This window comes from Glycine max, chromosome 2 (assembly GCF_000004515.6).
Source record: "Glycine max cultivar Williams 82 chromosome 2, Glycine_max_v4.0, whole genome shotgun sequence".
Lineage (NCBI taxonomy): Eukaryota > Viridiplantae > Streptophyta > Magnoliopsida > Fabales > Fabaceae > Glycine > Glycine max.
The window spans coordinates 49,646,380-49,657,839 of record NC_016089.4 but is presented as its reverse complement, the minus strand read 5'-3'; the positions used below and the strand labels follow the sequence as shown (position 1 = coordinate 49,657,839).

At 33.1% G+C, this 11,460-nt stretch overlaps 1 protein-coding gene across 1 annotated transcript; it reads left to right on the top strand.

Annotated features, from left to right (window-relative positions):
- Positions 1-2,137: 2,137 nt before the first annotated feature.
- On the top strand, positions 2,138-11,273 carry LOC100777378 (kinesin-like protein KIN-14F). Its single transcript, XM_003518514.5, has 17 exons — positions 2,138-2,338; positions 2,460-2,634; positions 4,753-5,069; positions 5,972-6,304; positions 6,470-6,538; positions 6,644-6,865; positions 6,968-7,049; positions 7,161-7,256; positions 7,335-7,514; positions 7,844-7,950; positions 8,431-8,609; positions 8,750-8,914; positions 9,002-9,255; positions 9,560-9,723; positions 9,801-9,995; positions 10,109-10,809; positions 10,924-11,273. The coding sequence occupies exons 2-17, from the start codon at positions 2,466-2,468 to the stop codon at positions 11,066-11,068; spliced, it is 3,378 nt and encodes a 1,125-aa protein (XP_003518562.1). The 5' UTR covers positions 2,138-2,338; positions 2,460-2,465; the 3' UTR covers positions 11,069-11,273.
- Positions 11,274-11,460: the final 187 nt, after the last annotated feature.

Below are 11,460 nucleotides of genomic sequence, written 5' to 3'. Positions count from 1 at the left end.
ATGTGACTGAAAACAATGAACTAAGATTAGAGAAATTAATAAACTGAAATGGTAAAAAAATAATATAATTTAAACATGACAATAAAAGGACGGAACTATCAGTAAAAAAAAAGGACGGAAAAGGCAAACATCTACCATATTTAAATTGGGGAATCAACGTTCGGAAACATGTTTGAATTTTGGAACATTTTGGCTCTCATGTTTCTTTCAAAATCTAACGCATGGATGGCCTGGATAGAATATAGATTTATCATATGCCTTTATTCTTGTCAACAATGGGTCCCATAATCTCTCTCGGCTATGAATTTTTATTTTTAACTGTGGCAATTTACGCAACAATAAACTAAATTTAACTGTGGTAAGTTTACAACAGGCCAGGAATTTTTTTCTCTTTTCTCCTTAATTCTAAAATATATTCTATGATATATTTTAAAAAATAAAGAAGATATACTTATATTTTAAATTTTTTATTTATGCATTTAAATTAATTATATGTATAGTATTGTCTTAGAATTTTAATTTCTTCACGTTCCATGCTTTTTTACTTAAATTAAAGATACCATACAATATATAAGAGTTAGTTGCTTTATATAGAAATTGCATTTATTCCTAAACTGACTTGAAAGTTATTTGAAAATATATATTGAAAAATATACACCCGCAGAAAGAAGTAAAGTATAAGAAAATAAAGGAGGAAAACAGGGAAATGTAAATATGTAAATAGAGGACTTTATACAAAAAGGGAGAAAGATTAAAAAAAATGAAATGTACAAAGAAAGTTTAAAAAATATTCAGTTTCCTTTTTTATTTTTATTAATACTCAAATTTTTTTCATCAACACGAAATCATTTAAGAGACGTTTATTTCAGAGAATCTTATTGAATTATCAATAATATGAAGACGAGAATACATTTTTTTCATGTTGGCTAAAAGGTAATTCAAAAATATTATGAGGCATAATTCATTTCATGAATTCACATTGTACATGCATGTTTCTCCATCTTTATATTCCTGTGTAAAAAGTGAAAATTCTACATTCTAATGAGAATGTTTAAAATAATTTCTCAATTCCTTCTTATTCAACCTGTTTATTTGTTTAATTAATATTTTTATTTTAAATTTAAATCAAATTTAAAAATATTCTCATGAATTAGAAGTATGTATCAAACATGATATTATTTTAGCTTAATCCCTAGTTGAGTGTTTGAGTCCCATGGGTGCTTGTTTTCACATAATGATATTGCATTCTTAAAAATCACATTGTAAGAAATATGATAACTAGGAATGTTACTCTCAGATATATTTAGTTATATTTTAATATTCTTATAATTATTTTTTAAATAATTTAAATAAAATAAAGTAAAAATGAAAGTTACATTTATATTAAATAATATCTCCGTGAAAGAGATCATCAAGAGTATAATTTTGTTCCTAATTGTATTGTCAATGCGCATAGAGTTGATATAGTTCATGTTTTGTTCCCTAGAGATTTCTAATCCTTTTTTTGCTCGTAATTTGCAAAAAAAAAAGGATAATATCTTCTCTTATTTATATAATAATATCATATTCTCAATCCTCTTTACGAGAATAAAAGCATTGTTAAAAAAAGAAATTAATTAAGAATTTATCAACTATACCAAAGAGTAATTTTTTAAAACTTGTAAGAAGTATAAGAATGTTACATTTCCAAGAATAAACTTTTAATTTGTTAAACGAATGTACTCATTTTTTTCTAGGTTAGATACTTTTTTTCAATACAATTTTATGTTAGATACTTGATGGCAGAAATAAGTTTTTTTTTTTAAATGAACACAATAATTTTTGGATGCTATATTTTTCTAAACACGAAATTTATACTTATATTTTTTCTATTTTTTAATGTATTATATCACTGACTGAAATATTCATCAACTTTAATGATAATTAGTTTCTATTAAAAATATTTTTTTTTTGGGGAGCAAAGAAGTTTTGAAAGGCACAAACAATATTGGTACGACGTCATTCAGGGCGAATCGTGCCGTTGGTGGGTCCCACAGAGGACCACAGTTGCCACCTAATCAGACGCCGTGATCCCCCGAGGACACGGGAGTGACGGAGACACCAACGTTCAAAATTCAAGTTCAAGTTTAAGGTGGTTTTTGTTTTGTTTTTTTAATTCTCTCCGACTCTGTTTCTCTCAACTCTCACTCACATTCAAACCAAGCATTTTAATATAAGCCTCTTCGCATTTTGTAACGCTCATTCATCATCAAATCCACGAGAACCCTGCTTCTCCTCACGCTTCTGCCTCAGATCTGAACCGCTTCCATCTCCGTCACACAAAGCTTCACTTTCCCAGGTATTTTAAATGCCAAGTTCATTTTAAACTCAAACAATTTGAATTTTCTTTTTCGCTGGTTGGATTCTATTACTATATTAAGAACTGCATTGAAGCATTTCTTCAATTGTTGGTTTTGCAGGGAAACATGCCCCAGCATGAAACCTTACCAAACTCAAATTTCATATCTCCTCTTAAGAGAGGATTGAATTTGAAAGGTTCGGCTTCAGCATGTAACAACAATGAGGCTTCATTCACGGTGACGGAGGACAGCATCAACGATCATGAATTGGCTCAGAGGAAAACAGAGGAAGCAGGTATCAACTTTGATTACGATTATGCCATTCGTTGCACATTAGCACTGTTTTCTTGTTACACTCGCTATGTTTTCCTAATTGTCACCTTATGAGTTAGGAACTTAGACTTTATCGGCTACATTTTTATCTTTTGTATTCTGAAAATAATATCTTTGAGAGCATAGGAAAATGTTGTTTTTAAGGCTGTCCCCCAAGAGTAAACAAAAACTGAAGAGTGGGAACTCAGATATAGACCTGACTGAAACTAGAAACAGTGCACTGATACTAACTTTGTGTTTAATTTGAAGTACTCCAGTTAATAATATTTCTTCTATAAAAATAAATCCAAAGACCCATTTAGGAATAATGAACAACTGATACTTATACTAATGCTCCCCAAAAGAAGACTTAATCTTCTGTTAAAATTAAATAATGAAACATGCTTGTTGCTTGAGTTCAGGCACATTTCTTGGAAAAGTTTCATCATTTGAACATAAATTATTACCTTTACTAGTGTTTCTTTTACGGAATTATCTTTACCAGTTACTACCCATTACTTAAAAAAAAAAAAATTTCATATATACGCATTTAAAAAATATACCCCAACAATTAAAAAAAGCACCCTAAAATAAAAGAGAACAACGTTTTATTATCTCACAATAATGTTTCTTTTGTTTTTCCCCCATTTCCTTTTGTTTTCATAGCTTTTCTTTTCTATTCTATCCACTAAATTATTACTTGCACCTTGTTGCTTTGTTTAAGGAAAGGGGAAAGGGGGAAAAAGTATTGTGAAAAAAAAGAAAAATAATGAATAATAATTGTAACTAGATTAAACAAAGTGAGGCTGGAAAAGAAAAAAGAATGGGACAGAGGACAAATGAAAAGATCGTGGAGCACAAAATTATATAGCGCATAATGCATTGCCTGGGGATGTGTTTCTCTAAAATGGGATCTCTCCCCCAGCCCACCAGCATTCGATGGTGGCGTGGGCCTTTAACGTTGTCATTCAAATTTTGTGATTTCATCAAGCCTGGTCGTCTAAAGATATGTCAACTAGCACTATCAGTACTGATAGAGATTAAGATTTAAGATCACACCAAAATCTGTTTATTGGTGGAATAACATTTTTGTTTCACTGGTGAATGTAAATGACTTTAATGTAGATTTATCTACTTTTTTTATTTTTCGGCAATTATCTATGTAAAACTTTAAATAAAGAATGTTTAATATTTTCTTTTAAATTTATAATCCTACTTTAAAAGTAGTTTTATATGGTAATCAAATAAAGGCAAGTTAATACATCATTTATTATGGTACTTCATAATTAATTATTCTTTGACTTAAAAAAGTAATATGGCCTAATTTCAAACAGGAGAAACACCATGATTTTGATACCAATTTAATGCAACACTGCTGTAAATAACAATCATGACTTGACTACTTTAACTTTAACCTTTGTTTAATTAGAATTCAAACTTTTACCTTTGTTTAATCAGAATTCATAATACTATTTCGATTGTAATTGAAGTAAACAGAATTCAAAGTCAAAAGCCTAACAGTAAACGCCATCTCTTCAGAGAGTTTTTTTTTTTTTTTAACATTTCTTGAGAGAGTATGAAATGAGAGTAGAGATGTTAAATTTATTTATATATTGTTTTGCAAAAAATATTTTTTCTCTCTTATGAATCACCATTGTACTTTCTCAGAGAAATTTAATGCAAGTTTGACATGACTTTTTTTTAAAAGAAAAGGAATAGCGTTAATTTTTAATTTTAAAATTCTTTTAATAAAACTTTGATTGAAAGACAATCACTAAGGTTGTTCTAATAATGTTATAAAAAAGAGGTTGTCCTGGATCTTATTTAAAAAAAAAAACTATATTTTCAGAAATTCTCAAAAATACTTAAATCTTGTATCCAAACAGATCCCTAATAATTGATAAAAAAAAAAAAAAAAAAACAGGCTCAACAGAAATGTGCATGACATGCAAAAACTGTGGTGTTATTGTAAAAAAAAAAACCAAAAATGTGCATGACATGAAGCCATGAAACGGTGGCGTATAGAGTATAGACAATTGGACTTTACCCGCCATGTTTTCTTCTTGTTCAAAATGTAGTTTGTTTATGTTTGTGACATCAGCTTCAAGGAGATACGAAGCAGCAGATTGGCTTCGGCAAATGGACAACGGTGCATCTTCATCACTCTCCAAAGAACCCTCCGAAGAGGAATTCTGCCTCGCACTCCGCAACGGTCTCATTCTCTGCAACGTCCTCAACAGAGTCAACCCCGGCGCTGTCGTCAAGGTTGTCGACAATGCTGTGGTCGACAACCTCGCCATTCAGTCCTCGGAGGGACCCGCTCAGTCCGCAATTCAGTATTTCGAGAACATGCGAAACTTTCTCGAAGCCGTCAACGACATGAAGCTTTTGACCTTCGAAGCTTCCGATTTGGAAAAGGTGACCATGACCCTCCTCCCCTTTCACATTCAAGATACCGACTTTGCTCTATTGTGTTAATGGGGTTCAGCTATGTACCACCGACACTTTAATTTCGTATCTGTTTGGATACTTCACCTATGGCTGTGTGTATATGTCCAATGCATGAATTTCAAGAAACATTGTCTCTTTCATGAACCAAAGATGGAAGTTATTCTTATATGTAGACAATAGGATAGGAAGTGATTTATGATTACAATGATTTATTGTTGGAAAAGCCACCTAAATTGTGGTCACCCGTAGTTAGAGGGGTGTCTTGAAACTTGAAAGTCCCCACATGGTGGGTAGCTTGGGCAAAGCAGGGCCATGTTGAAGTCCCACATTGACTAAAGATAGTGTCGATATAAACTATATAAGTGGGAAACAATCCTCATCTTACAAGCTGTTTTTGTAGGATTTCGCTTTCTGACATGTATCAGAGTCTATCCTAGACCCACTTTTGTGCTTGTCACGCACAAGCAGATACTCTTGAGTGCGAGGGAGGGTGTTGGAAAAGCCACCTAAAATGTGGTGGTGAGTAAACGTGGGTAAAAGGGGACATGTTGAAGTTCCACATTAAGTAAAGATAGACTATATAAATAGGGAGCAATCTTCACCTTTCAAGCTAGTTTTTGTAGGGTTGAGTTAGGCTCATCACTCACTTTTTGACACTCATAATTTTATTTTGTTTTTAGTAGTATATGAGAAGTATGTTTGTAATTTGGATTTGAAGAATTGCAACTATATATTTATTAGGTTTTATGAATTTTTATACATATCTATACATGTATCGTACACGTATTGTATCTTGTATATGTATAATTGTATCATATTGGATACATGTATCATATATGCACATCATAGGGGTTGAGTGTTTTTTGTAGGGGGGTTCATCGAGCAAAGTTGTGGACTGCATTCTCTGTTTGAAAGGGTATTATGAATGGAAGCTGTCAGGTGGAGTTGGGGTGTGGAGGTATGGTGGAACTGTCAGGATTACTTCCTTCCCTAAATGGTCTTCTTCCAACATACTGGGCACTGAAAGTGTCGTTGATGAGACTGAGTCATCACAGTTTCTTCATCTGTCTGGAGAGGTTTCAGTTGAAGAAACCAAAGCTGCTAATGCTCTGGCTTCTGTTTTTGATCAGTTTGGACTCAAGCTTCTCCTGGCTTACCTCAAAGAGGCTGGCGGGGTTGATGATCTGCCTTTGAATGCAATGGTAGGTAAGATCCTTTCCTATTTGGTGTGATTTTTGTAATTTTTAAGACTGACAAATTAGAGTGTTGTTTGTAATTTATTTTGAGAAATTAAACATATGCATGAAGATTCATTTGATTCACGCGGATCAGCAATCTTAATTGTAATTGGGTGAAATTTTGTGTAGGTAATTGATACTTTACTCAGGAAGGTTGTCAAGGATTTTTCTGCATTGCTTGATTCTCAAGGCACTCAGGTACTTCAGAATTTAATGCATTTTTTTTGTCTTGCTATCGCATTTGTAATGCAAAATCACTTTCACTGTTTGGAAGGTTGCCTAAAATTTAACAATTGTCTGCAGCTTGGACATTTCCTCAAGAAAATATTGAACAATACAGGTTGCCTCTCCAAGAGAGAATTCATAGAAGCTATCACATTATATCTAAATCAAAGACATAGTTTGGCATCAAATGAATTCTCTAAATTATGCACTTGTGGTGGAAAACGCGATAGTAATCAGCACAATGTCAATTATTCTGCCAACCATGTTGAAATAATTGACGCACAACAAAAAGAGCTTGAGGTATAAAAGTGGAAAATCCAATGTACTGCTTTAGACAATTTATTATGCAATATTAGATTAGCATCATTTACTGTAATGGTGTTTTTTTCTCCTGGTCTATAGAAACTGAAGTACTTCTATGAAGAGATGAGGTTGGAGGTCAAACACATTCAATCTAAGTGGGACCAAGAATTGAGAAGGCTTGGTAATGATGCAAAGACTTGTTTTTCCATGAGAATTATCCTTCATGTGTGTAAAATCTTTTATAATGTAATATTCTTTCATAATGCTAAGCTGAGTTCTATGTACTTATTAGAGAATCATATAAAGAGCCTTGAAGAGGCCTCCTCTTCCTACCACAAAGTTTTGGAGGAGAATCGCTCTCTTTACAATCAAGTACAAGACCTCAAAGGTACACAAGAATCCAAGCTGCTTTTTCAAGGATCTACTTAGATGACTTATGTATTTTAATAGATTTGCTACCTTACAGGAGCCATTAGGGTCTACTGTAGAGTGAGGCCATTCTTACCGGGACAATCAAATGGACAATCTACCGTAGATTATATAGGAGAAAATGGAAACATAATGATTATGAATCCCCTTAAGGAAGGGAAGGATGCTAGAAGGGTATTTTCATTCAATAAGGTGTTTGCAACAAGTGCCACCCAAGGTATTTTAATTTTTTGACATATTATTGCAAAATGTATAGGGCCAGCAAATACTTTGTTCTTTGTGATTATTCCTAAATGACTCTGTAAAAGTGCAGTAAAATTTTGAAAATAATAATGGACATTTTCTAACATACTTTTAGATAATAGAGATTTGGTTATGTAATGAAGAATGAGCAAAAATGAGTATTTGTATACTGGATCATAAATTCATAATATGATAATAATCATGATATCATATTGTATTGCATTTGTTACAAATATATATATTTTTTAAATTTATATCTTCTCATTTGAAGCTTTTATGATGATTTTTCTTTGACATGTGCAGAGCAAATATATGCCGACACTCAACCATTGGTTAGGTCCGCCTTAGATGGCTATAATGTATGCATCTTTGCATATGGACAGACTGGGTCAGGAAAGACCTACACAATGGTAACATTACATACACAAAAATTATAGCACATAGAAGCAATCTATCACAGTTTTATTCATTTACTTAAATTGAAGTGCTGTCCTCATCCTAAATTCTTTGTTTTTTATTGCATGCATCATGAGAAAGATCAGGATTTATGTGTTTTACACTGAAATTGGTGACTTTCTTTTCATGTACTAGTAGAAAAATGTAGATTTTCATCCACTCTTTGTGGTGCATGTAATGGATACTTGAAATCAAGAATCTATCTTATTATTTGTTATGGTACAGAATTCTGTTAGTTAGTATCTTGGTTTGGAGATGTTTCTTACAAAGGACCTGTATGCTATTAAATATGTTTACACCAGCGCAAAGAAAACTGATTGTATTTTTTTATGGACTTGATCACAACTTAACCACATTGAAAGTGTGATCTCATAAAATCATTTAATATTGTCTTATCGTTTTTCTTATACATGCGTGTTTTACTTCTTGAATAGAGTGGCCCTGATCTGATGACTGAAGAGACATGGGGTGTAAACTATAGGGCTTTGCGTGACTTATTTCATATTTCAAAGGAAAGAGCAGATGCCGTAAAATATGAAGTTGGCGTCCAGATGATTGAAATATACAATGAACAAGTGAGAGATTTATTAGTCAGCGATGGCTCTAACAGAAGATATCCTTCAAGCCCATACTTTCTGTATTTATATTAAATAACATTTTTCACTTCTGTATATCAAAACTTTTTTGCATACACCAAGAAAAAAACAGTATGATATATTTTTTTGGCTTGTTCATTTCCTTGACAAGACATACATTAGATATACGAAACAACTCTCAATTGAATGGTCTCAATGTGCCTGATGCATCTTTAGTCCCGGTTAATTGTACTCAAGATGTTCTTGATTTAATGAAAATTGGTCAGAAGAATCGTGCTGTTGGTGCTACAGCTCTAAATGAGAGAAGCAGCCGTTCTCATAGGTAAAATTTCTTCTTCATAAATATCGATGGCTACTGTAACCATACAATATATTGTTCTTAATAAATTTCTTTACCATCCAATTGCAGTGTGTTGACAGTTCATGTCAGAGGGAGGGACTTGGTGTCTAACTCCATTCTTAAGGGTTGTCTCCATCTTGTGGATTTGGCTGGAAGTGAGAGAGTGGACAAATCTGAGGCTGTCGGCGAGAGACTAAAGGAGGCCCAGCATATAAATAAATCTCTTTCTGCACTTGGGGATGTTATCTCTGCTTTGGCACAAAAGAGTCCACATATTCCTTACAGAAATAGCAAGCTCACACAAGTTCTACAAGATTCATTAGGTAACAAGCAGACTTAAATTGAATTTTTTTCTCTGTACACATTCCTCATTATAATTGGCTAGAACAACATTAAAAGTTGGGATTGTTTTCTTTTTCAGTTTCAACCACCATATTTTTCAACTATAGATTTTTGCCCTCTGTTGTTTTAATTGTTTTTTAGTTGGGAAGGGGTTGAGATGGGTTGATTAATGAATTTAAATTAAAATATTGATATTAATGTATTTGGATAATGCCATAGTAGTTTTCTATTATTTATTCCTGTATAAAACAACTTAACCTGTGTTTTTTTCCCCTATATCAATAGGTGGCCATGCCAAAACTTTGATGTTTGTTCATATAAATCCTGAAGTCACTGCTCTTGGAGAAACAATTAGCACACTTAAGTTTGCAGAGAGGGTTGCAACCATTGAACTTGGTGCTGCTCAATCTAATAAAGAAACTGGAGAAATTCGGGAGCTAAAGGAAGAGGTTTGGTTTTTGGTCATAACTAGAGCAATTTTAAAGTTAACTTTAGCCAATATCATAACCGTTTGAACATTTTATAGATATCAAATATCAAATCAGCATTGGAGAGGAAGGAAACTGAACTACAACAATGGAAAGCTGGGAATGCACGAAATGCCATAGAATCTCAGAAAGCACCAAGAGCTGTTTCACCTTTCCGTTTGCCCAAAAATGGTACTAGTGACAGCATGAGGCCTGAAAATTGTCAAAGATCCATGGATGATAGAAGCTCTGAGGTTATTGCATGTTTATATAAACTTTAATGATAAATTTGTGTAAAATTATATTATGAAATTGTATCACACTGAAGTGTAGTATGTACTCTCTAAATCTGAAATTATATTTTCAGGTTAAAACTTGTTCTTCAGGTAAGCAAAGAAGGTCAAGATTTCCCTCAACATTTATAGAGAAGGACTCCATGCCAAAAATGTCTCTTCTAGCTGAAGAAAAAATAGTGAGCTCAGGGAAAGGTAGATCACCATCACCTCCAGTCAGGAGGAGATCAATATCCACTGATAGAGGGTCTGTCATTAAAAGCAAGGTCAAAAGTGACACATCAGACCAACCAATCTTAAAGCATCCATTTCCAACTAGAGTACTAGTAAATAAATCGGTTGTCGCAATGCCAGTGGCCTCATCTACAGACAACAACACAAGGGTGAATCTGCATTCGCAGGAGCCAGTGAAGCAGGATAACACTAATGAAACTCTCTTCAACCTCCAGAAGGTAAACTACAGGAAAGTTCATCAAGAACACGAAGAGGAACAAATCAAGCAAGCTCTTGGTTCGGTAAGACAAGGTGGTCCTAGGAAAAACAAGGCCAAGGTTAAGCATCATCAACAATTGCCCTTTAGGATTCAAAAGGCTGATATGATACCTGGCTCTGACATGGAAATTGGCCGTGAAATGACCATGGAGGCACCTCGAAAGAACGATTATTTTGAGCCAGAAAATGATATATGCCTCGTGGAGTCTGCAGTCAATGGTGCTGTAAATATTAAAAAGATACATCAGAACATCTCTAGGAATTCTCAGAACATTGGATCAAGGTATGGCTTAAAGAATCATTAAAAATTATGCTCTGCTCGTTTATTTGTTTCTTCTCATTGAAAATGACATTATTCATAGCCTGATTGATAAATGTGTATTACTGTCACATGCAGAGGAATAATGCAATCAGCTGAGCCTTTATTGTCCAGAAAAGTTGAAAACAAAATTTTACTACATGGTTCAGGTCGCAATACTACATTGCCTGAATATAGAAGGAGCCGATCTATGCCACGCGGAAAGTTTTTTGTTTTCTCTTGAGGATTTCAGGTTACAATTTGATAATTTTTTATATTATTTATTTTTGTACAGTGACAACTATTGATGTGCATGTTGGAGTGTCGGCTCACATAATTTTGTTGAACTGAGGTCTTGAGGTCAGTTTGTGCGACCTTCCTCTGTTTTCGTGTTATGTAGCTCGTTTGTAATTTAAATTTTTGGATATCAATATTATATACTTCTGAAATCTTGAGGTGTTGTGCTACATTGATAATGGAGGAAGGTAAAGAAAATTATTTATTACAATTGTACAAGATTGAATCTGTTTTTTATCCTAAAATATTGTAATTTTATTATTTAATATTTTTTAATATATATTTTACAAATTAGTCCTCTATTTTTTTTGTCAAAAGCTTCTACTGTTAGTCTGTTAG